We start from the raw sequence: 25,810 nt of genomic DNA, 5'->3' as shown, positions 1-25,810 counted from the left end.
GCTCTTTGTCCACAGAATGTGTTTGGCCTTTGTGTTGGGGTGTAGCTGTACATCTAGGACTAGATGTCTCATAAGGTCCCTCTGCTTCCAGAATATAATATTTTGAAATATTATTCCTAGTTCAGCTTTAATGATAGTACATCTTCTTTAGCTATGCTTTGGAAGATTCTGGTTTATGCTACAACAGGGCACCTTCCCCTACTGGAATCACTCAGGGAGCTTTAAAAACTTGCAAATCCCGGGGCGCCTGGGTGGCTCAGTCGGTTAAGCGTCCGACTTCAGCACAGGTCGTGATCTTGCGGTCCGTGGGTTCGAGCCCCGCGTCGGGCTCTGTGCTGACAGCTCGGAGCCTGGAGCCTTTTTCGGATTCTGTGTCTCCCTCCTTCTCCGACCCTCCCCTGTTCATGCTCTCTCTCTGTCTCAAAAATAAATAAATGTTAAACAAAAATAAAAAAAAAACACAAAACTCGCAAATCCCAAAGCTCTGTCTTTGGGATTGCCGTGACCAGTCTTTGAGGACAAACCTGGGAGTCCCTGTTTTATGAAATCCTCTCAGGTGATTCTGACGATTGGCTAAGTCTGCTTACCTCTGCTCTGCATGGTGCTGTAATGTTGGCACCTTAGTTTGGTCTCTTGCTTCAAAGGCACCAGGGCAACAGAAACAGTCCCAGCCACCTTAGCACCAAGAGGGAATCCAGATCATGGAGGACTTGAAGGGGTGGGTCTGGGGTTTCTGGGGGTTGCTCATGGCCACTGCGGGTCTCCCAGCGTGCTCACAGGCAGCAGGCGTGACCTTCCCACCAGTTGTCTTCAATTTGGTCTTGGAACTGGCGTGGGCAGCTGTAAATAAATGCCCTTTGGCTTTTGCTGCCCACTCTTAAAAAACAAAACTGTGTGTAAGTGGACCTGGGAAGTTCAAACCAGTGTTGTTCAAGGGTCAAGTGTATGCATACTTCCTCATATATTTCCTAGCTCTGTCTACTGAGATGACTTGAGAACGATGATAGCCCCAAAGCAATGAGTACACCTTGCCCCTATGTTTTGGCTTCTACATATCCCTTTCCACTGAAAGGAACCAGGGATCCTTGGAGAAATGGCTCCTTAAAGGGCTGAGGCAGGAAAAGTTTAAGATGAGCGTGGAATATTTTGTACCAGAAAGGAAGAAAGTGCTCACAGGCTGAGGATAAGAAGGACACAAAAGCCTGTTTTCACAATTTGATCACCCAGTTAGCAAGACATTAATTTGAGGGTAACATTATAACCCAGTGAATGAGAGACTAGTAACAGATTGTGACTCCTTGGATAACAGGAAACTGTGAGTCCATACAGATATAAATAAATGAGTGGCTTGGAAGGGGATGAGGAATAGGTATCTACATATTTTTAAAGCATCTCTGCACAAAATATTAGTTTACATGGGAGGAAAGAGTAACTTTGCAGTGGGGAGGTCTGGCTGACACCGCCTTAATCAAGTGATCAAAGTAAACATCATCAATAAAGGGGTGAATAAAATGCAGCAAGAGAAACAAAACCTCACTTCTGTGACAGTCCTGTCAAAGTTTCATAACCTGAAGCTAATCACGAAAAAACAATCAGACAAAGGCAAACTAAGGGATAGTTTGCAAAATAAACTAGCCCACAATCTTCGAAAGTATCTCAAAACATCACGAACGTGAAGGAAAGATTGAGGAACTGTTCTAAACTTGAACGAGACTAAAATGAAACAAGTGGTTCTCAACTGGATCCTCTGGATCCTCTGGACAATTGGAGAGACTTGAGTCTGAAGACTGTTAGTAGAAATCCATCAATGTTAATTTTGTGATTTTTGTTAGTTACCTTGTAGTTACAGGGGCAGTGTCCTTGCTTGTAGGATATATACACGCAAGTGTTTGGGGTGTGGTAGGCAGCATGTCAACTGACTCTCAAATGGTTCAGAAAGAAAAATGCTGTTTTATTTTTACACCTTTCAGTAATTTTATCATTCTTAGAAAATTTTTTTGGGGGCTCCTGTACGGTTCAGTCAGAGGGCATGCACCTCTTAATCTCGAGGTCCTGAATTTGAGCCCCACGTTGGGTGAACAGATTACTTAGTTTTTCTTTTTTATCAAGAAAAAAAAATCACAGCTGTATCTGGTTCTGTAACAAATTATAAACTCATATGAGTGTGTGTGATAGGGTGGGGAGATATTATTTTAGAATTAGTTTATTCAGGTCCAAATAATGAGAAATGTCATAAGTGAATGCTTATTCAGCGTTTGCTATATCTTAAATAAACTGATGGGGGGGGGTGGGGAAGACATGTCCCTTTCCCATAGTAAAATAAAAGGAGGAAATACAACTTGGACCATAACCACTAGAAAAACATTCAGCTTTTTATTAAATAATTTTTTAAAGCATTAATTAGGTCATAGTAAGTTAAACTCGTTGTTGTTGTTGTTGTTGTTTTGGTACATGTTTTTGTAATGAAATGTCCTGGTGAAAACTTGGCCAGATCCGCTCTTGTGATTTAGCAAGAAAACCTTCGAAAATCGAATCTTTGGGCCCGCCTTGAACTAAAGCTACATCTTCTTAAAGCCCTTCTTGAAAGTAAGCTCCTAGGATTGGAGACCTTCTTTAGGTCCTTTCCATCCCAAAGTTTGTTATTTGGCGATCAGAAGGAAAGATTTATTAAAAAAAAAAAATTTTTTTTTTTTTTTAAAGTAGTTCTGCTCAAGCCCAGCATCTAAAAACTCCTTTTCCCTTCATGGTAAGATGCTAGCTGGCCCAATCAACCCTGATCTCCAAGACTTAAGAGTCTCCTCCTTCTCTGAAGTAGTGTCAGGCATGATAGGTTTTTTCTCTTCTTTTTTCTTTTCTTTCTTTTCTTTTCTTTTCTTTTCTTTTCTTTTCTTTTCTTTTCCTCTTCTCTTCTCTTTCTTTTTTTTTTTGTTTTTAAACTATGAAGCTTTGTGTCCATGGTCTGGTTCTCATTTCACAGCCCTGAATCCAGGGCAGTGTGCCACGGGAGGCTACCATGTTGCATTGCACTCAAAGTATATTTTTTCTTGTGACCCTAATTATGCTCCTTCCCATAGGCTGCTCCACTGTGAGGCCTGCAGCTGCACCGAAATCAGTATTTGCTGTTGCAAAGAACGTTACACGATGCTCAATATTTGCTTGTTGCAAAGAACGTTACACGATGCTCTCTGGTATATGAGCGGGCTCTCCTTTGAATTTCGAACTCCGTGAATCGTCCTTCCGCTTTGTTTTTGCTTCAGAGTACAACCGTGTGATGTAGTTCATGTAGCTCTTCGAGTGGAAAGCTGAAAGAAAAGCAGGTCAAAGATGAACATTCCTTTTGAACAACAGTGCACCCGTTCGTTTGGGACACGTTGACTGCACGTGGTCTGGCTAGGTCCATATGTTAATGTCTTAAACATCAAATCAGAAATCGATGGATGCATATCCTATAAATGGTCTGAATGCATTGCCAGAGCCTGATTTTTAAAAAGTCTTACGTAAACAATACGCTAACCACCCTGAAATAAAATATGTAGACATTTCTGCTGTAAAACCCAACAAATAAAAACACACGTTGCATTTGGTAAATTTTATACTGAAAGTCACAGGGCTTACGGGCAACAGGACCACTCAAAGCCCGTTAACTATACACAGAGGCTGGAGACAGCTCCAGAGGATGCTTTTTAAGTGAGCGAAAACAGCGAAGTTGAAATGTCAGGTCTGAGGGAGCCAAGGGAAGGAGGATGGATGTAGAGGTTGGAGCCCAGGGGGAAGTACCACCTCCCACCTCTGTGGCAAGCCCCTGGGATTGGACCTTTCTGGGGAGGGAGCCCTGAGTGAAAGTACTCATTTTCTTAAGTTGAGATGCAAAAGGCTTTCCTGAGCTCAGGGCATTTTTTTCTCCTGCTAAAAGTTACAATTCAACACCCACTGTTCTAGTGCCCCTCACTTGGGAAAATTGGCAGAGGAAACAATCCAACTTACGCCTCATCCTGACGTTATTCTCCTACTGGCGGGTCGAGTACACAGACATTGACGTTATAGAAACACATGCGATACAACAGACTTTCTGCACCTCACACACACTTCCCCTCACACCCCCAGTTCTCACAGTCTGCCCTCTTGTTCCCCCCTCCCAGCCAGTCAGCGATTCTTCCCACTTCACACCCTACTGGGTCAAAGCAAAAAAAGGGCAGAGGTGTTGTGAAAGACCGGCTTCCTACAAAAACCTCAATAAAACCATTAGAAACTAGCAGCAAAGCTCTTCTGCATGTCTTGCAACTCTTGGCAGGGGGAGGAAGTTAATTTGCATGGAGGAAACAAAACGGTTGGAAGCTATAAGATTCTTTACCGTAGCGCTGGTTGCTGTCTACTGGATTTTTGTCAAACACACACACACACACACACAATCTCCTTTTAGACCCTTCCTTTCACTCTTTGGAAACATATTTTGCTTGGGAACCTGCAATGGAGTGCTCCAAAAGCCCCCAAACATTTCTGCTTGAATCAGTTAAGCCTTGTGTTCATTTATTCAACACACATTTGTCAAACACTCCATTCGCATCAGGCCCTGTGTTAGAATCTGCGGACACACTGAGATCAACCCAGCTGTTCACCACCCAAAGGAGATCTGTGGTGGCTAAATCAACACATCAAAAATGACCAGTTGGTGCGGGAAGTGCTGGACTGTCAAGGTGTCTGTGAGATACCCCTCAGCACAAGAGGGACATACAATCTACGGGTGTGTCTGGGTGTGACAGTCAGGACACAGAGATGGCTTCCCAAAGGAACTTAATGGTCTCTACTTTTCATTTTGGAAGATGCACTTGTGTGCTACACAAGACGATTTAGGTGATTGACTTTCTAGTGCTAAAAATCAGACTTGGCGTTTCACCCTCCTCCTTCAAGACAACAAATTATTTTTCAAGTTTTAGGTCATGTAGGTGACTCACTTTGGTCCTTTTTCTCTTGGGATGATGTTTCTTCATTATTTGACCTCGATTTGTAACTTTCCAGCGTGTGTTCTGAAATTTCATTCTCTGCAAGAAAAGAAAACTGTGTTGTTAGTTTCTAATGTCACACATCACCTATGTGTAGAGATGTATTTTGAATAAGATGATCCTTCTGTCTACACAATAGTGGACTTACCCCTGCCCCTCCCATACATCATGCCCTCATTCATTTAGAGAATTGTTTTTGTTCTTTGCTATGATTCCTGCAGGCACTGTGCTAGGCAGTGTAAGAGTTGTGGAAATCAAATGACCACAGATTAGAATCAAGTATTGTTCTTTGAGATGGAATGATTCCAGGAGGCCTTAACGAACCCTGGGGGTGAAGCATTAACGGGGGGACTCTGCAACTATACGATGACATTTGCCTGTTGCGCAGGTACAGCCGAAAAGCCAGGCTTTGTCTCTAGGTCTAATTATGATGAACGTTGGCCCAGCTGAATATATATAGAGAGTGACATCAAACCGGAAGTTGTACTTTTAAGAGGGTGAGAGCCATTCAAAGAGGTAGTGTATTTTGCCTTGGGACATAATGAGTTCTCTGCTACTGGGGATGTTGGAGCCACATGTCGCTAAATGATCCCGGGCCAGCAGCGCCGTAATGCAAGTCACATGTGTAATTTTATAAATTTTCTAATGGCCATGTTGAAAAAGCAAAAAGAAGTAGGTAAGATGAATAATTATTAACAATTTATATTTTATTTACCTAGTAGATCTAATATGTTATTATTAGAAATGTATTTGTGTGTGTGTTGAGTTTTCTTTTTTTTTTTTTTTTAACTTTCTTTTAATGTTTGTTTATTTTTGAGAGAGAGAGAGAGAGAGAGAGTGAACAGGCAAGGGGTAGAGAGAAAGGGAGACACAGAATGTGAAGCAGGCTCCAGGCTCCGAGCTGTCAGCACAGAGCCCGACGCGGGGCTCGAACTCACGAACCGCGAGATCATGACCTGAGCCGAAGTCGGACGCTTAACCGACTGAGCCACCCACCCAGGCGCCCCCGTGTTGGGTTTTCAAAGTGGGGTGTATATGTTATCCTTGCAGCACATCTGGAAAGCAACTGGCAACATTTTAAGTGCTCAATAGCCATGTTGTGTCTACTCTGTTGGGCAACACAGGTCTAAATAATCACTCAGAATTAAAGAGGGGATATCACCCTGGTACACATTTATAGAAGGAACTGAGTAGATAGTTACTCTGGATAACTTCTGAAGTCCTTCCAGCCCTGATATGTGTTGAATCTATGCATTTCAATAGGCTGAATTATATATATATATTACATGCTGGCTGAATTATATATATATTACATATATACATAATATATATAATAATCTTTATGTAATACTATTATATATGATACTATTATACTATTATATATGATACTTTTATAATATTGTATGTACTATTATAGTATATATAATAGTATTATAATAGCATATATAATACTATTATAATGTTATATATATATATATATATATATATATATATATATATATATATATGTTTTCCCCCATTGATAACTTTTAAACCAGAATGCTTAGCAAAAATTACTAACATATTATGGTTGAGGGAGGCTGACTGCATTATTTCAAAGTAAGAACACAACTGGGACACCTGGGTGGCTCAGTCCGTTAAGCATCTGACTTTGGCTCAGGTCGTGATCTCGCGGTTCGTGGGTTTCGAGCCCCGCATCGAGCTCTGTGCTGACAGCTCGGGGCCGGAGCCTGCTTCGGATTCCGTGTCTCCCTCTCTCTCTGCCCCCGCCCCTCTTGCGTGCATGCTCCCTCACGCACTCTCTCTTTCTCTCAAAAATAAACAAGCATTAAAAAAAATTTTTTTTTTGAAACAAAAACAAAGTAAGAGCACAACCAAGACAGTATACATTCAACCTTTGATTGACCGTCCCTAGAATATGAACTCCTTGAGAGCAGGGGTCTTGTTGACAGAGGTATCCCCAGTGCCTCAACCGCGCCCGGCGCATGATAGGTACTCCATGAATAGAGGGCATGAATGAATGCGTTTTCCACCTGGCGTACTTTTGCGAATGGCAGCTTTTATAATTTAATGTCAATCCCCGGAGCTACTCTATTTTCTCTTGGTTATACGCTCTTTGATTAGAGCCCCTGGAGATTGCACATCCCGTGTTTACTACGAAACAGACCATGGCGTATTTGCGTGACAACACTTCCCAAACAGATGGCTGAAGTATCTAACAGAAAAGCTTTAAGTTGGCAGAATTTCCTTTTGGCTAGCCAACCGTTTCTGCGTCTTGCAGCCCCCCCCACCCGCTCCCCCGCCGCTCACCTTTTTTCCATATCACGTGTGCTTTCCGAAGCTTCATTATGAAGAGCTGGACGATGATGAAGAGGATGAAGATGAGAAAGGAGACCAGGGTGAGCAGCAGAATGCCATTTTTCCTCCTTATCACCCCCACGTACTGAAGATTTGTTTCTGTAAGGCAAACGAGAGGAATTCAGCTCAAGGTCGGTTTGCTTCCGTCCCTGAGGAATTTGCAGGCTGCTTCCCAAATGTCAGATAGGCGGATAGGCCACTCAGACAAAAAGACGGAGGACTTTAACCTGAAGAGAAAGAGATTCATACTATTTATTCTCCAGAAACAAGCCAACAGGCAGACAGACAAACAAGGCCATTCTGTGAGGCGATTGGAAAAACGCTCTTATGTGCTGTAGGTAGTGAAGCTGTGATTTTTCATTTCTAGAGAACGCAGGCAAGAATATTGACTTAGATTAGAGTCGGGGGATTTAAGTGAGCTGTAAGGAATGAGTTTTTTTAGCAACATGTGGTTAAGCAGCAAGAGAGGTTGTTAAGGAGTGTGGAAAGCCATGCAAATGCAGCGAACATTCATGAATGTTGGCTTGGTTAAAGGTGGTCCTCCATGAAGGCATTCGGAGATCAACGAGGTGAGGTCTTGAAGATCTTTCTAAACCTCACACTCGGATTCGGCCGGCTCTGATTTTGCCCGAATGTCCTGCCCCCTCTAACAACAAGCAGTTCAGGAGCACCAGCTCCGTGTGGAGCTGCTTGGAGCTCATTAGACACAATCTCTGTGCTTTAGGGCATAGTTCTCTCTCTGTAGAAACAAATAAATTAATGAAACAGAAGTCAGAGTGCGCTTTATGGGAGGTTTGAGGGTCCTGTTCTGCCCCGTAGACTGTGGGAGCCGCAGAGGTCTTGTGAACACAGGTGTGAAGCATGCAGAGGGGTGTTTCGATAATAGAGTCTTAAAAATGATCACAACTCCAGCGAGTCACAAGACTTTGTGCAGGAGACGATGAGAGTCTGGACCAGGGAGGTGGCAGTGATAGTAGACAAAAATCTGGAAGGGAAGACTCAAAAGTCCTTGGAGACGGACTGATTTTGTGTGTGTGTATGTGTGTGTGTGTGTGTGTGTGTGTGTACACACGTAGGAGTGAAGGATGACACCAAGGTGTGGGGCTTGTGTGATGGTTTGGACAAGCTGATTTTATGGGAAAAGATGCTGTTCGGTTTTTAGTGATGTTGAGTTTGAAGAGATGGCAGAAAATCCAGCCATGGGATACGTAGGAGGTGGAATGCAATAGGGATTCATTCTCCAGAGAATGTTCTGGAAGCATAGGTATGGAAACCTTCTGCGTAGTGGCAATAGGAACAATCCTGGGGAGGGGTAAACCCTTTAAGAATTAAGGGAGGAATCAAGAATAGAGAAGTAAAGTCAGAAGTATATCCACATATAAGAAGCCAGAGGAGGAAGGGAGGTTAGCGCATGGACACAGAGAAGGACTGATTAGCAAAGAGTGACAGGACCAGGCAGAGTATGTCAGGGAAGCCAGGGAGACCCTAAGTCAAGGAACAAGGGAGGGATTAACCAATAAAAAGGTCAAGGAAAGTAGGGACAGAAAAAGGCCATTGGATTTATTGGTTCAGAGGTTAAAATGTCAAGTGTTTATTCTAAATGCTGTAGGGGACACTTACCAGTGGTTAAGTCAGGATCTTGAGCGGTTTGGTTTTTCTCTTCCTTGTCAATCTCTGTTGTATTAGAATCTTCCACTACTGCAACTAAGTTGAAAGAAGTTAAGACATGATATATACATCTGACTCTCTGTGAATAGCGTGTATATACACATACTAATCCCCAAACAGCAAAGCATCTTTGGGAACCAAATTAAGTAGTCCGACTTAAAAACAAACAAACAAAACAAACAAAACACAAGACTATTTCTGAACTACTGACTTTTTCCAAAAATAGTTGCAAACGGCCAGGCTCATTTTGCTTTATTTTTTAAAGATACATGTTTACCGAACACTGTGCTAAGCCTGAAACTGAGCATTTGGTATGTTTCTCACGGCAGCTCTGAACAGAGGCTTGGAGAAGCTAAGTAAATTGTCACGCAGCAAAGAAGTGACAGAGCCTATCCGGAAATTCAGAATGCAAAATTTAAACCGTTCTTTTATACTTCCCACCTGAACCAGGCCTGTGAGCGAGAAGGTCTTTAGAAAGGTGCAAGATAACAACAGAACACTGAAGGGTGACATCCCGAGCTTTATGGAAGGATAAGCTAGCAGCCTGGAAAGCAATGCTTTTTATGTTGAAAAATAGGCTCCCTTGTCATTCAAACCTGTACTGGCCCCTCCCCCTTAGAAGCAGGGTGTTCTGTGATGGTTTTGCTAGGTGAGAGAAGTCATAGAAAGAAGAGATCTCTTCTTCTGATTTTGTTGCTCGTCCTGCCTATTCCCACCTCCCCGCCTCCCCCTCCCAACCTAGTCTCTTGCTTTTTTAGCCCATTGCACAGCGCCACTGTGTGGATCCCACGGGGAATGAGACCACCCATTCTACTGAAAATGGCTATTATTAACTGTAATACAATCATAGGAATTGAAAGCTGAAAGGAAATTTAGAAACCATATTAAATCTTCGGTTCTATATGAAAAAGCAGAGCAGAAAATTGGGTTGTTTAGTAGCTCCGTAAGCCAATTTAAAGACAAGTCGATTCTAAACACGTTTAAAAAAATTGGATTATTAAAGCAAGTGACGTGACCGCTCCACTTCAGGTTATTTTCAATTTCCATCGCCCTTCAAAAAACCGTACGGTACATATTGCTTCTATCGGTGTTTAGAAACCCCAAACATTGACTTTTTAAATATTATTCCAGATAAAAGTTGTAGAAAAATACGATCTGATACTCAACCATGAACATACATGCTAATGATACGAAAACATTTATCCCATCAAATGAAATTATTAGAGACACACTATTTGAAATAGGAAGAGGACACGTAGGAATTTCTGCCCTTTCTGGCTGAGGCTGTTTTGCTCAAAACATCATAGCAAATGAATGTATTCATACACGTATATATTCGCACTGCGTTTTCTGAGTACCTCCTAGTGCCAGATACTACGCTAGTAAAATACAAAGATAAACACGTGATTATTCCCCCCAGTTAACCCCCCAATGGGTTCACTGTCTAAAAAGTTGGTTATAATTCATTCAGGCTTTTTAAATTCTGCGTTTAGGGTTCAATCCTGTCATCAAAAACTATCTGAGTTCTTGACAACCAAGTAACTGAGGTGTTTTCAAAGGTGATTTTGTTCTTCTGTGACGAAGAGCAGCAAATCTCCAGATCCTGTTTCTTTGCCCTTTGCTGAAATCAAGTCTTTATTTTGTGTTTAGTCTGTTCTGGATGAGAAAACAATGAAACGAGTCTCTCCATAAATGAATACAACCTTGCCCTTTACCATAGAGGAAATTCAAAGGTCACTATTGCGTGCGTGTGTGTGTGTGTGTGTGTGTGTGTGTGTGTGTGTGTGTGTGTGTGTTTATCAAGCAACATAGCACTGAATTTACAAGGCATTAGTGACCCTAACCCCCCCCCCCCCCACTAAGGGAACATTCTACCACAAAGCTGGAACCAGCAGAGGGGGTCCTGCATAGTCTTATTAAAATTTTTTAAAAATCTGAAAATTGAGAATTGGAAAAGTGACCTTCCCGAGGAGGCTTTTTTTGTTTTTTTGTTTTGGTCTTAAGTTGTAATGGGTTGACACTTACCAGTGCTAGTGGGCTGCTGAGGGTCTGCAGACGATGGAGAGTTTTTCTCCAGGGCATCTGAAGCTGTCTCTCGATCAGTAACTAGGAAAGGGGAAAAACAGAATTCTGCAACCACGGAGAGCAGTTTTACCCACATTGTGCTCAGTACAGTAGGTTGGAGAATGTATTTGGCTGCTACCTGCTCGTGGAGGTTTTTGCAGAAACCTCAGCGCTACGTATTCTGCAGCTCTTGCTCTGGTCTTTGAATCTGTATCCTGCTGGCTGCCCATCTGCTAGGCTGCCTGGCTTAGAAGTGCAGCATGCTGGACTTGGAGTGGTACATTTGGCAATAATAGGCAGAGGGTATTCGCTGTCTTTCTCTCTCTTTCCATCTACTTGCCTGCCCCTCTGTCTGTCTATGCATTCACCTATCTCCCTCCTTATTTATTAGTTAGGTGGCCTTGGAGTCCGTCACGGAGTGGGTCGAATTCCAATGCCGTTGACTTGGCTTGTGCTGAGTGAGTTTGAGCAAGATGCCTAATCTCTTGAACGCTCAATTTTTTCTTACCTGTGTAATGGAAATGCTAAGCTTTGCCCTTGGGGGGGTTTTTTGTGTGTACGTGAGAATTAATGAGTTCATTCATACAACACGTTCAGCCCAACGCTTTGCTGTTTATAAAACATAATGCTTACAGTATAACATAAAACGATGTTTAGGGATGTCTCCAGACATTCAGTGTAGCGCGGATTTGACCCCTGAGCAGTCCTGCAACCAGTGGGTGTATAGGAAAGGTGCCTGAAATTTTATAAATAGGGATACGTGACGGGTAGGTAATGTCTTTTTGGAATCTGTGAGTGCTTCTCAGCTTTTTATTTAATGGCTTTGAACGTTTCTTTTTTAAAAAATTTTTTTTTCTCAACGTTTTTATTTATTTTTGGGACAGAGAGAGACAGAGCATGAACGGGGAGGGGCAGAGAGAGAGGGAGACACAGAATCGGAAACAGGCTCCAGGCTCTGAGCCATCAGCCCAGAGCCTGACGCGGGGCTCGAACTCACGGACCGCGAGATCGTGACCTGGCTGAAGTCGGACGCTTAACCGACTGTGCCACCCAGGCGCCCCATGAACGTTTCTTTTCTTAAACATGTAAAACTTTTGGAAACGATACAAATGCCAGAGTTGCATGCGAGAGCTCCGAGAAGAGGAAGAACCACCGCTAAGGAAACAATAGAGAAATAGTAATTTAGACTGTCAGGCTAAGATGAACTCTGTGACCACAAAGATGTCAGGGAAAATTGAAAAGACAGCTGCTAGCAATGAAAGGAGAGAAAAAGCTTGAAAGCTAGTAGGATGGAAATCCTGGAGGCAAATGATGAGACGAGTAGATGGGAAATATTGGGGGCACATAGAAAAATTATCAAGAATGATCAAGATCTTCTGGAATAATGTATATGATACTGTGTGGATTCAGATAATTATATATTTTTGTACAGAACAGGAGATATACACACACCCATGAGTTTGTATTTACTTTGATTTGTTCTCCCAGTCAACAAGCTAGTGAGTAGATTCAGTTAGACCAAATGTTAATTTGATTAAATGGGTACTGGTGCTTTATGATTTCTGTCCCTGCTTGGTTAGAATGTTATAGACTTGTGCTATTCAATACAGCATACACGGGCTACACTATTTAAGTTTAAATTAATGAGAGTTAATATTAAAAATTTACTCAGTTGCACCGGCCACATTTCCGTTTTGAAAAACCTGTACCCACCCCTGTGAGCTTGACAGCTTCTAAATACTAAGACTTCGATGAAATCAGTGACGATATTCATGAATGGGATTTTGATGCCGAAATGTGTCAACATTTGAAAATTCTGTATAAATCAATATATTGATATTTTCCAAATGACCAAGGCATGATGCTACAAATCATGCCTGGCTAAAAGATTTATCCAAAGTGCAAATCTGTTCAAAGAATTTAATGTAACAAGGGCACGAAAAGTTCATTGATAGGGTTCCAGAGTCCACATAGCAATTAACCTTTAAGAAGTCACCTCTTGTTGAGTTTTAGTATAGTATCAAAGAAGAATATCCACAATTATCTGAAAAGTTATTAATATCATCTTCCCTTTCCCAACTACGTATTTGTGGGAGGCTGTATTTTTGTATATATCTCAAGCAAAACAACATATCGCAAGAGAAAAAAACGCTGAAATTATGAGAACCTAATTCTATGAAACCAGATACCAAAGAGATTTTCAAGATGAAAAACAATGCCATTTTCCTCGCTAACATTTTGGCGTTGCAAAATACAGGTTTTTTTTTTTTTTTTATACAAGTGTGTCATTTCTATGTATATGTAGTGGATTCATTTTTTAAATAAGTCAACTTTTTTTAGTTTTAATTTCTAATGCGTAAGTATGGACAGGTACGATTCACATAAGTAAAAATTCTTTGGGGTCCTCAAATATTTGTAGGAGCATCGAGGGTTCCTGCAATCGGTGAGTGTGAGAACTGTCGCTCAAGTTTTTTGTTTTATCTAACCTCCAGATAAGTAACAGGAAATCAAGATTCCTCATTGGGAATACTAAAAAGATGAAGTAAATCATTGTGAAGGTGGCCTGATCTATTCCTGTCCTGTTTTCCTTCTCCAAGCATTGCGTTGTGAGTTTTTCAAAGGAAGACGTTACTCATTCCAGTACCTTCCCCCCCTCCAGATATGGTGCTTGCCTGATGTTCATTTTCTCAAGTCCTACGATGCAGTGTGGGGATGAAGGGGGTCAGAATCCTTACTTGTAAAATTATTTTATCTTATTTTATTAAAAAATGTTTTTTTTAATGTTTGTTTATTTTTGAGAGAGAGAGAGAGAGAGCACAAGCAGGAAAGGGGCAGAGAGAGAGAGGGAGACACAGAATCCAAAGCAGACTCCAGGCTCTGAACTGTCAGCACAGAGCCTGACGCAGGACTCGAACACACAGATTGCAAGATCGTGACCTGAGCTGAAGTCCGAGGCTTAACGGACTGAGCCACCCAGACGTCCCCTTGTAAGTGTGTTTTAAAGCATTCTCACTAATCCACCTTGTAAAACTCATGGGATGAACAAAATGGGTGTAGTATCTGTACGTCCATGCAGTAGCTTGCCACAGGGGAAAGTCATAAACACATGGAAGCCACCAACAGCTGATACTGGAATTACTCTTTGAATACTTAATGAAGATCTGGCAGTGGGGGCTAAACAGTCGACCGTTAGGTCATAGATAAAAGTCAAGTCGTGTCCCATTACTGTTAAGAAGCATTGGATGGCTAGGATTTTGAGTCGTAGAGAACTACGGCCATAATGGAAGAGAAAGAAACTGTGATTTCCCCTCAAGAGTAAAGTTTTGTAGGTGGCCCGAACAATAGCTGAAGAAGTCAACATAGATTTTTTTTCGACATGGTTGGTTCTCTTATTTAAGACCCTGAATGACTTTCAGAAGCGGCCCCTAATAACCCCCCCCCTCCCACGCATGCGCTGTGCTCCACTGACAGCAGAGGCTGGAGGGGGAGGAGTCATCAGGAGGTAGGAATGTTTGCGTCAGATTATAGTACCCAGCCGTGTCTGCGGGGGCTTAAGTCTTCTAAATGCAGCTTCCTCAAGACTTGCTACTTTTGGTTTGACGAGAAAGTGACTGGTGGAAAACCTGTGGTAGTGAGGGGGGGACCTGTTAGCCACAGCACGGCACCCCCACCCCCCACGGGGCAGCATGGCAGTTTTCCCACCATGGTGTTCTCCTTCACCAGCGCCTTTCATTAGCAGTAATTTCCCAAAGAGCTTTTTCAGCAAACGCGTCCTCATCCAACAGCTTCCTCCTTCCCTAGTGTGAGTGGATCCTTGTACTTCAGAAATTCTTCTGACACTGAGAGGTACTTTATACAACAACGAAGGTCAGAGTCTTGTGATTCATGCTACCTCTTACTAGATACTTCTTGACTCAAAAATTTTCTAGAGTTTTGAAATCACTTTTTTTTTTTTTGCATTTGATGAAGGAATGCATTTTTCCACTGGAAAAATGGAGGCGACTCCTCTTCACAGTTACGATGTGACGTTTCGTTTGTTATTTGTTCTGCTCGGAATGTTAACCTGGTTAAACTAAAATCCGCAGAACGGTCATAACAAAAGAAATCTAAAGAGTAACCATGACTTAGTTTGACTGTGTGAGTGTTTTATATTAACGTAAAATGATATGGACAAGTTTAGACTTATTTCAACGGCAATTATCTCCTTTTGGGTATGCTTCAGATAACCTCTTCAAAATCATGAGTGCAATCAAACGATTCAAGGCCAAGTTATGTCAGCGGTTATTATCAAAAAGCAGGCATGATGCTGTTTGCATATGGCGCTCTGCTAGGCTTTGTGCACAACTGGGGTTCCCAACGTTGGGACGGTCGCATTCTGACGCCCAGCTGGAGAAATTTCAATCATTAAAGGAATCTGCTGTTAAGGAGAGCTTTGTTGACTGCGATCTCACTCTGAAGGACTTTTCCCATTCCATTTAATTTTGTTCAAAAGTGTACTATGAAAGTAAATTGAAAATGATTAAAAGCAATCATTCATCCCTCTTACCCATATCTTCAAATCGGAATGGTGCCACCAGTTTTCTTCCTTGTAGACCTTTGTGTCGGATAATGCAGTCCACTGTTGAGTTTTTGCTGTACGTGTGGACTCTGAGGATGCTGCTGCTGTTACATTTCTTCCCATCGGTTTCAAACTCATGGTGGGTTTCACCTATGGAGCGAGTTAAAGAGGTGTTTGAAGTTGTGGCTACTTAATACCATTGGGTGGTTTGGTTCCCTCAGAGACCAATTGGCCTTGACCTCTTGGCAAAGCTGTTAGACTTCTAACCTCATTCTGACTTCAGCCAACTCCCTTGTACCTACGTGGCCCTAGTCACAGAGGGGAGCAGGTGAATAGCAATGAATAGGTTTCTGTAAACCCATCACTACTGGGGGAAAAAAAATCCAAAGCTTATCGTGGTTACAACAAGGGCAGCCCGATGTTGTCAAACACAAAGACCCACGACTTTACTCAGTTTGGACGAATGAGGCAAATTAATGGAGAGGTCTTGGAATGATGTAGAATTGGCATTGGAATGAATCTCTCTATGATTAAATAAAATTGAATGTAACCTGTGTTACAACGTACACAGACCGTAAACAGGTCCCAATTGTGACAGTTTGTTATCCTGCTTAGTCAATTGAACGCTGCTTCAGTCTAATCAAAGTTCAGATTCTTTGGTACCATATGATATTTTTATCTGTCACTGAGGGTACTGCACTTTATAAGTGTTCCAATATACAAGCGTTGTGGTAAATGTATTTTCAATTTTGTGTCTGCTACACAAGTCATGCTGAGGTAATAGCTGTTTTCCTGTTTTATGAAATTTTGTTGAATTTTAAGAAGCCATAATAACTCTATTTTAGGTTTCTACTTTTTTTTTGTTGTTTTTTTTTAAATTTTTTTTTCAACGTTTTTTATTTTATTTTTGGGACAGACAGAGACAGAGCATGAACGGGGAAGGGGCAGAGAGAGAGGGAGTCACAGAATCGGAAACAGGCTCCAGGCTCCGAGCCATCAGCCCAGAGTCTGACGCGGGGCTCGAACTCACAGACCGCGAGATCGTGACCTGGCTGAAGTCGGACGCTTAACCAATTGCGCCACCCAGGCGCCCCTCTACTTTGTTTTAAGCACAAACAGGCAATCATATTATTTGTGATGGGTTTTCAAGATGAAGCCATAGTATCGATTGGTTATAAAGATAATTTGGAAAAGAACTGATGGGTTAATGAATGTTGTTTTCTGGCACTTGGTGCCACCAGAGGGCGCCAGAGGATTGAAGACTTCCTTGGAAATGTAAGTAGGAAGGAAAACAAAGGAGGAAAGAACCATCTCCCCTACTTACCGTAGAGCTCTATGTCGTTCCCTAAAATCCAAGTTATCTGCGGAGGGGGCTTACTTCTCACGGTGGAGCATGTAAGCGTAACGTGTTCTTTTCCATTTTGCATTCTGGTAACTGAAGCTTCCAGGATTGGTGTGGAAGGAGTTGCTGGAAGAAAATTGTTTTTTTTTTTTTTTCATGCTTAATTAGCTGGTCTACGTATCCCAGTAAAGCACGGAGTCTGATCATCTGTAGGGATGATTGTAGCGTATGGTCTCAATAATGGGATTTTTTTTTTTTTTTTGCTCGACCTTTTCCAGAATACTGTTAAAGGGCTTTTATGTACTTGTAACGCTACCTTGGCTGTAGTCACATTGTTTGTTACCCAGTGTATGATTAGTCCCCGAAAATCCCCAATGTTTCAATGGCAATTTTTGCCTTTGACAAATGACTGTATTTGATTAGTGACATGAAAGGAGTTGGTTTATGGCTGTTTCCGTTCTAAACTTTCACGAGTGTATGATTCACGCCAAGGTAAGTTAGTTCCGTCCCCTCCTTACATCAAAAGGTGCATTTCTTTCTTTCTTTTTTTTTTTTTTTAATTTTTTTTTAACATTTATTTATTTTTGAGACAGAGAGAGACAGAGCACGAACGGGGCAGGGTCAGAGAGAGGGAGACACAGAATCTGAAACAGGCTCCAGGCTCTGAGCAGTCAGCACAGAGCCCGACGCGGGGCTCGAACTCACGGACCGCGAGATCGTGACCTGAGCTGAAGTCGGCCGCTTAACCGACTGAGCCACCCAGGCGCCCCAAAAGGTGCATTTCTTTTATAAAGGACCCATTTGTCCTTTTTCTTCCTACTCCTGTCTTGGGAATGGAATTCACCCTTGAACAGTGTGGCGATTAGGGGCACTGACACCTCCCTCAACCCCTGCGCAGTCAAAAATCTCTGTATAACTTTTGGCTCCCCCCAAACTTAACTAAAAGCCTGCTGTTGATGGGAAGCCTTACCGATAACAGGAACACCTGGTTAGCACGTTTTTGTATGTTCTACGTATTTTATAGTGTATTCTTACAGTAAAATAAGCTGGAGAAAAGAAACTGTGAAGAAAATCATAAGGAAGAGAAAATACATTTATAGGACTGGACTGTATTTATTGGCAAAAATCCACGCGTAAGTGGAGCGGCACAATTCAAGCCTGTGTGGTTCAAGGGGCAAGTGTGATTTTTAGTTAGGCTAACTTCTTCCTCTTTCCCGTTCTACTTCACACTTTGGTCCAGAACCCTACTCTTCCGCATTTATTTGCTGATTTGTCTGCCATCGAAACATGGTAAAGTCAGCCCCGAGTATGCAGCATTGGATGCCGGCAGTACACATATGAAAAAATTAGCTATTTGAGGAGCTCACAGTCCGGTGATAGACTCAGCCCCTAAACTGTCAGTTGAAAGATCATGTATTAAGTGCAGCGAGAGAAGTACGCGTGGAGAGTTCTAAGACCCCAGAAGAGCACGCAAGCAGCGTGAGCCAGAGTGCCACGAGGGGTGGCCAGTAAGGTGGGTGAGTCACATTGGTTCTTAAAACCCGAAGGGAGCTATTCCTTCCCAGGTACTTTGTTACCCCGCAGGCACCACGCTGTATTAATTCAACCGAAGTCTAAGAAATCCACTTGTGGGATATGTGGAATTATGCCACTTAGAGATCGACAGAAAGCAGTGTTTCGAATTGATCTGTTCCATCACAAAAATCGGAAAAGTAAAGACAGTAAGACTCAGGCTGAACACAGCTGACCGTCCACAGAACCGGGCAGGTCCCCGGGCGATCTGGACGCTGTTACTTCCTATCCTCGTCTCCCAACCCACCTCTCACTGGCAGAGAGGGACTGGTTTGGGCAGAGGATGCGAGCCGTTGCCCAGTGCAGTCACCTCTGAATTCATCCCATCTTAGGCTATGCAGTCGTGAGGTTCTACTTTTTTTTTTTTTTTTTTTTACACACTGCTTTGCCTGTCTAAACTAGCATGCCAACTCCTGGCGGGCACGGATTGTGTCTAATCCCTCGTTGATTCCCAGGAGCTTAGTACAGTGCCTGGCACACAGTCGTGGCTCATCAAATATTAATTCTCCTTCCTTTTAATTTCCCCAGAGAGGAAACTTCGCTGATGCCAGAGACACGTTTCACAAAGTCACATTTTAATCTAGAGCTCGCCGGTCAACATGTTCCTTTCTGCTTCCTTTTGACAAAGGATGGCAGAGGTCCCCTGGGAAATGCCTTGCTACAGGCGCTGTTTCTAAACTCAGATGTTAAGCGTAAGCATGATGTATCCTGTTCAGAGGCCCGTCGCTCACCCTGCTGGGTGTGCTGGCTGTCAACCACCTACCTGTCACGATCACTTTTACTTCCTTTGTTCTCACGGAGCTGCCGTATCGTAAACACTTGTACACGCCTTCATCTTGCTGGCTGACATTAAGCACGCGGATGGAGAGCTGATGGGCGGAGTGATTCAGAAGCTGGTATTTGGGATTTTTTAAAGCTGGACCAGAAGGTAAAGGAAGTGTTAGGAAGCAAACTAGCAGATGCATACAGACTCTCTGCCCATTGGCTCTTCACGGGAATGGCCTTTGAATTTCACACGTGGACGGAGCAAATGTCACATCTTTGATTGAGCTGCCTTCCAAATTTCTGGTGTTACCAGCTGGATGCCTCTCAACAGCTCCACGTTCGTTTAGGAAACAAAATATTTTGCTACTGGGATCTGTGAGATAAACCGGTCGCTTTATTTGCACGTGTATGAAATTAACTGACATTAACCCTGTGCTGGCGAAGGGTTCAGGCTGCAGGAGGATTACATCCCCCCCCCCTTTTTTTTACATTATGAAAAATGCCCCATTGTAATTACCTCCTCGAAATCTGATTGATTTGAGGCTGTCTTGTCACAAAGGATGTGAAGAATGGAAGATCAGTGCACGGCTAGTCATTACGCCCGTTGGCTGCTTTATCTTTTTATGTTTTTTAAGGGCTTTTAAAAAAAATTTTTTTTTTTAACGTTTATTTATTTTTGAGAGAGAGAGAGAGAGAGAGCATGAACGGGGGAGGAGCAGAGAGAGAGGGAGACACAGAATCGGAAGCAGGCTCCAGGCTCTGAGCCGTCAGCCCAGAGCCCCACGCGGGGCTCAAACTCACGGACCGCGAGATCGTGACCCGAGCTGAAGTCGGACGCTTAACCGACTGCGCCACCCAGGCGCCCCATTAAGGGCTTTATTTTTGAGTAATCTCTACACACAACGTGGGCTCGAGCTCATAACCCGGGATCGAGAGTTGCATGCTCCATCAACGGAGCCAGCCAGGCGCCCCTTTTGTTTTTAATGTTTTAGAAGTTGGTTATTATTTGAAGTTTCCTAAAGATTTTAGCAAGTGGTTTTTGTTTTTATTTTTGTTCTGTTTGGTTTGATTCTATACTGACCTGGGATGTCTATCTCAGACCATAGGTCCCTTAGCAAATCAGAGGCTCCTGAAATGAGTGGGTTTGTCTTCCTTCCCTTCCTTCCCCTCCTTCTCCACCGCCCCCCCCCCCTTGCTCTCCCTGCTTTCTTTCTAGATTTGTAACACAAACAAACCTAAAATAGTTGTGCTTTGAATGGCTGCCCAAGGAAGGTTGTCTCTCATCTGAAATAATGGTTGTATGTCCTGGGACACTACTGTTACCCGGGCTAGAACCCCTGAATTGTCAGCCTCAGCACTGTTGACTTTGGAGTCCATAATTCCTGGTTGTGGGGGCCCTCCTGTACATTATAAGATGTTTAGCAACAACCCGGGCCTTTCTACTCACTAGATGCCAGTGCCCCTGCCTGTCCCCAATTACAACAACCAGAATTCTTTCCAGACATTGCCCTATGTCCCCTGGAAGGCAAGAATGACCCCCAGTTGAGCATCACCGAGTTCAATCAAGGTACTCTGCTAGAAACTGGGGAGTGCCCATCTTATCCTGGTTTGCCAAAAACCAAGCCAAAACAAGAGAAAGCGTGATTTAACGGCAATTATCTCTACCCAAAGTTTTTCTCTCAAAACTTGTAACAACCAATATCTACTTTATTGGAATCTACTATTGATAGTTGATTTAGTTTGAAATATGTGGTTATTTTACATTGAACATAGCAATATTTAAAGATTTTTTTAATGTTTATTTTTGAGAGAGAGAGAGAGAGAGGGAGAGAGACCGCATGAGTGGGGGAGGGGCGGAGAGAGAGGGAGCCACAGAATCCGAACCAGGCTCCAGGCTCTGAGCTGCCAGCACAGAGCCCGACACGGGGCTCAAACTCCCGTACTGTGAGGTCATGATCTGAGCCAAAGTCCGATGCTTAACCAACTGAGCCACGCAGGCGCCCCGAACACAGCAATATTTAAAAAATGTTTCATAGCTGCAGAGAAGAATAGCATGGCCCCTGTGCAAGGATGACCTGCAAATTCGTGAAGCATTCCATATTTTTCTGGGTGTTGTATGGAAACCAATTTGACAATAAATTTCATATTTAAAAAAAATTTTTTTAAATGTTTCATAGCATATTAAGTTTTTTAGGGGCTCTGCTTTTACAAGGCAGAATGCAATTTGCTGTTTTGGAGACTTTTCCAAGTATTTGGCAGCTGAGAATATTAAATGGAGACATGCAATGGTCTCATTATCTAGGGGAGGGTTTAGTAAAATTCTGCCCAAAGAGATGAACTAAATAGACTTTTAAGAACACCTTTCCTTGGGGCACCTGGGTGGCTCGGTTTGTGAAGCGTCTGACTCTTGATTTCAGCTCAAGTCATGATCTCACAGTCCGTGAGTTCGAGCCCCGAGTGGGGCTCTGCGCTGACAGTGTGGAGCCTGCTTGGGATTCTCTCTCTCCCCTCTCTGTCTCTCTGCCCCTCCCCTGCTTCCCGGCTTTCTCTCTCTCTCTCTCTCTCTCTCTCTCAAAATGAATACATAAACATTAAAAAAATCCCTTAAGAAAAAAACAACAACATTGTGACTCTGTGCGGTGATGGATGCTAATTAGATTTACTGTGGCAATTGCTCTGAAATATATACATAATACTAGATCATTGTACACATCAATACAGGGTGACATGTCCGCTGTATCTCAATAAAACTGGGCGGGGGAGGGGGTTGCGGGGAAGAATCCCCTTCCGTCTCAGGCATCCAGGGCTCATTGTGTGCTTGTGAAAAGGAGGAATGACTGTCCTCCTTTCCAAAGCGGCATGTCCTGTCAGTTGCTCGGCGACCTTGCTTTTGTGCTGAGGCCAGCAGAAGAGGAGATATTGGGAAGGGAGTTTTGTGATGTGACTTTGAGCTGCTCAGATGGAAAACGAAGCAGCTGGCTCCAGACGGGGGGGCGACGGTGTTAGCTGCCGGGGGACAAAGGGCCTCTAGTCAGTCTCCTGCCTGCCTGTCATGGCACTGCGGAGAGTGAAAAAGCGAGGTGGGGGTCAGGTGCGGGCATGGAAACGTGCTTTGTAATTTGAGCCCCCTTTACCAATCATTCTGGGGGGGCTTTCCATTTCAGACTTCCTGTCAAAAAAAGCAGCCGTGTGTAAAATGGTAGGCTGCTGGGTGTGATCCCCGCGTAATCGTAGGTGGGCCAAGCCCATCGTTGGGGTGACTCATGCTGGTTTCTATCCCCCACCAGCTTGTCTGTCTGGAAAATCCCTCAGGTTGCGATCTGGTGGCGATTGTTTTTTTTGTTTGTTTGTTTTTTTGTTTTTTTCACTTACCAGGATGCTCATTGAAAAAAATGGTGAACCCTGATGGGGCCAGCCACTGCAGGGATGTGGTCTTCCCCTGAGAAACGACACACTTGAGAGTGAGCGTCTGGCCTTCCTCCACGGTGACCGTTTCTGTGTGGTTGGTCAGAAGGGCTTCTGCAGAGGAAGAGATGTGGAGACAGTCAGGCTGGCAATGGGGCAAGGCACTCCCAAGCTGAGGCAGGGTCAACGCAACCTCCTCCTCAGCACAGCCTCCTTCGTTCATTCAGTCATTCATTACGTACTTTTTTTTTTTCCCAATAAACATTTTGAAAATTATTTATTTATTTATTTTGAGAGAGAGAGAGCAAGCGGGGTTGGGGCAGAGAGCGAGAATCCCAAGCAGGCTCCACGCTGTCCGCGCAGAGCCCGATGTGGGGCTCGATCTCACAGACCGTGAGATCATGATCTGAGCCGAAATCAAGAGTCGGTCGCTCAACCAACTGAGCCCCCCGGGCCCCTCTCATTACATACTTCTTATAGAAACAAAACCTAAGTCAGTACAAAGGAGACAGCACTGTAGGTAGCGACAGTAGGATGTGTCCTGAAGGGGTGCGATTTTGATAGGAAATAAAGGAAAACGTTGAACAACATCCATCGGGCGCCTGCTCTCTGTCGTAGCCCAGAAACTCAGCCAGGCCACGTCAAACCTATATTTAATTTAACTTTCGAAATAATCCTATAAAGAGCGAGTTACTTCGCTGGCTCTACAGATGGAGGGAGTAGAGGCTGATGGTCACACAGGTCCTGGAGCTGGGATCTGGACCCATGTCTGTGGTCCTCCAAGTCCACGGTCATGTAACTAGGTCAGACTGTCTCCATGATGAGACCAGAAAACTCAGCCTCTCTGGCCTCCGTTTATGAAGCAAGCTCCTTCTGGCTTGAAGTATAAGCAGTGTGTCTGGAATTCTAAGCGGCGCTCTTGTGAGTTAGGAAGCTGCCCTTCACAGGAGCAGGGAGGCCCCCCCTGCAAAAGAGCTGCTGTGCCGGAGGAATGATGTTCTAAGATCTCTTCCAATTTAATTTTCCACAGCAGCACTTTCTCCAGGCAAACACGAGAGACTAGTTTCCCGAATCGCAGCCCCCAGAGAATGGTAAACAATTGGTCGTAAACAGCTGCAAATGTATCCTCCCAAAAAAAGGAAATTGATAAAAAAAAAAAATTATAATAATAAATTGGATTTACTGCTGATTTGGCTGCCATCGGTTCTTCAAGTTTTAAATAAAAAAAAAATTTTTTTTTTTTTTGTTTTTAAGGACAAGACAATTGTTAGCAATGAAAGTACAAAACACTTCCGTAGACAGAAGAATACCGTGGGGTTATAAATTATGAATAGCAAATGTAATGAGTTTTACTCCATCATCTGAAACCTTAAAAAAAAAAAAAAAGAGGGAAAGGAAAAAAGGAGTTTATTTCCTTGTGATAAATTTCAAGTATTAGGAAAAGTGCTTTGGAGAGCCCTGGGAATTAATTGGTGCAGACTTTTTAGTTTGTTCCATTTCTAGGTCATTAATTTCCAGCTGGCCCCTGGCAATAATAACCCAGAATTGTTGTATTGCATTTGTATTGACTTCCATGGGAAAAAAGTTTGCTCGCGTTCTAATGGAAAAATACCCATATCATCAGTCAATACTATAATGAACAATGAAGAGTCAATAAAAAGATACTGTGTTTTCCTAAGAGCGTTGAAGCATAAGCCCTGAATTCTGCTTAGGTTGGGTCATTTGGAAATATTTTCATCTATAAAGTCAACCCATAATTGAGTAATAGGGATAATATTAGTAGAGATGCTTTGAAATGACAATGGAACTAAGGTGAAGCAACTTCTGAGCCAAGAAATTGAATCTGAAACTGTCTACCTTCTATCGCTTCCATAATCATTCCATTATGATTCTCGCTTTACTTTCTAGTTCTTGTGTTAGCCTGCTTCCCACAGGTTGAAGTTTCTAGAGGGCAGTGACTATGTCATATTTCTCTAAAATTCATTCCTTACAGAAGCTATCACAGTGTGAGCTTGAAAAGTAATGGTTTATTGCCAGCTTTCATGATGGCACCATAATGCCGGCGATGGGCAGATGTCTTTGGTCTCCTGTTGTTAATAAGAATACTGAGAGACAGGAGGGAAGGCACTACGTTGAATCAATGATAGAATAAAAGACCGCTGTTAAGCAACATGCCCTGATTTCATCCTTCAGGCCAGAAATTGATACTTGGAAGTTTTGCCCAAGTTCTTATCTTTCAGTAAAGTGATGGTCTAGACAGGAAGCCTGTATTTGGGGGAAATAGAAGCAGTGATATGTATCGGCAGCCTGTTGATGAACGAATGGCTTCCATTTTAAAGCTATCTTTTTCTCGAGATGTATGCTTTTGAGTGAAATTGCGTTATTTGATTCTTACAATGTAAAAAATTATAATGAGGGGCGCCTGGGTAGCTCAATCAGTTAAGCGTCCGACTCTTGGTTTCAGCTCAGGTCATGATCTCTCGGTTCGTGGGTTCAATCCCCGCGTTGGGCTCCACGCTGTCATCCCTGCTTGGGATTCTCTCTCTCTCTCCTGTCTCCTCTCTCCTGTCTCCTGTATCCTCTCTCCTCTCTCTCTCTCTCTCTGCCCCCCCCCCACTCCACATACTCTCTCTCTCTCTCAAAATAAATAAATACATTAAAAAAAATTGTAATGAAATACAATACGACTTCTTAGCATATGCTATAAAGAATTGTATCTCCTAAGATCGGTTTACTCCCGTTGAGAATGTAATATCGGCCAACTGACCTACCACAACTATAAATGCCTGGGTTTCGGATGGAAAGGGCTGCGTTGGAGACATAGGCTGTTTTTGTGACTCTGCTCCAAGCCTTGCCTTTAGCTTGACCAGCTCATTTCTCTTGCACTGTTACCAGTGGGGGACCCCTTGTTTAGTTTTGAGACAGGAAGTCTTTGTAGAAAGGAAGAATGGCTCCAGTGAGAAGCCACAGGCCCACGCTGCTTCAGCTGCGGTGCTTAAAGATACTGTTCACTGTGTCAAGGGCCCGCCGAAGGGTAGAAGAGGAAGACACCTGTACCTGACTTTTCGTGGGACGCCT

The 25,810-nt window shown here is 43.1% G+C and overlaps 1 protein-coding gene and 1 pseudogene across 2 annotated transcripts; one reads left to right on the top strand and one right to left on the bottom strand.

Moving 5' to 3' along the window:
• Nucleotides 1-2,354: 2,354 nt before the first annotated feature.
• Nucleotides 2,355-19,534, bottom strand: CRTAM (cytotoxic and regulatory T cell molecule). Of its 2 annotated transcripts, XM_043579655.1 has the most exons (9): nt 19,326-19,534; nt 16,973-17,116; nt 15,637-15,798; nt 11,052-11,132; nt 8,979-9,062; nt 7,311-7,457; nt 4,953-5,039; nt 3,157-3,302; nt 2,355-3,119 (listed from the first exon to the last, which is right to left on the bottom strand). In XM_043579655.1, exons 1-8 carry the CDS (start codon nt 19,525-19,527, stop codon nt 3,172-3,174), a joined length of 1,038 nt encoding a protein of 345 aa, XP_043435590.1. In that variant the 5' UTR covers nt 19,528-19,534; the 3' UTR covers nt 2,355-3,119; nt 3,157-3,171. The 2 variants fall into 2 exon arrangements, with proteins under 2 accessions (XP_043435590.1, XP_043435591.1); XM_043579656.1 differs by lacking the exons at nt 15,637-15,798; nt 16,973-17,116; nt 19,326-19,534 and having other exon boundaries at nt 11,052-11,280.
• A 1,797-nt stretch (nt 19,535-21,331) lies between these two features.
• On the top strand, nt 21,332-21,432 carry LOC122484542 (annotated as a pseudogene).
• The last annotated feature ends 4,378 nt before the right edge of the window (nt 21,433-25,810 follow it).

The sequence above is a fragment of the Prionailurus bengalensis genome, chromosome D1 (assembly GCF_016509475.1).
Source record: "Prionailurus bengalensis isolate Pbe53 chromosome D1, Fcat_Pben_1.1_paternal_pri, whole genome shotgun sequence".
NCBI classification, from domain to species: domain Eukaryota; kingdom Metazoa; phylum Chordata; class Mammalia; order Carnivora; family Felidae; genus Prionailurus; species Prionailurus bengalensis.
This window is presented reverse-complemented; position numbering and strand designations above follow the sequence as displayed.

Coding starts and splice junctions, on each gene's coding strand:
- CRTAM (XM_043579655.1), bottom strand. CDS start 19,527: ATGCATCTGCTAGTTTGCTTCCTAACACTTCCTTTACCTTCTGGTCCA. Junction 17,117..19,325: donor AGTAAAAGTGATCGTGACAG/GTAGGTGGTTGA, acceptor ATTTTCTTCCAG/CAACTCCTTCCACACCAATC. Junction 7,458..8,978: donor AGATCCTGACTTAACCACTG/GTAAGTGTCCCC, acceptor TTTGCCTTACAG/AAACAAATCTTCAGTACGTG.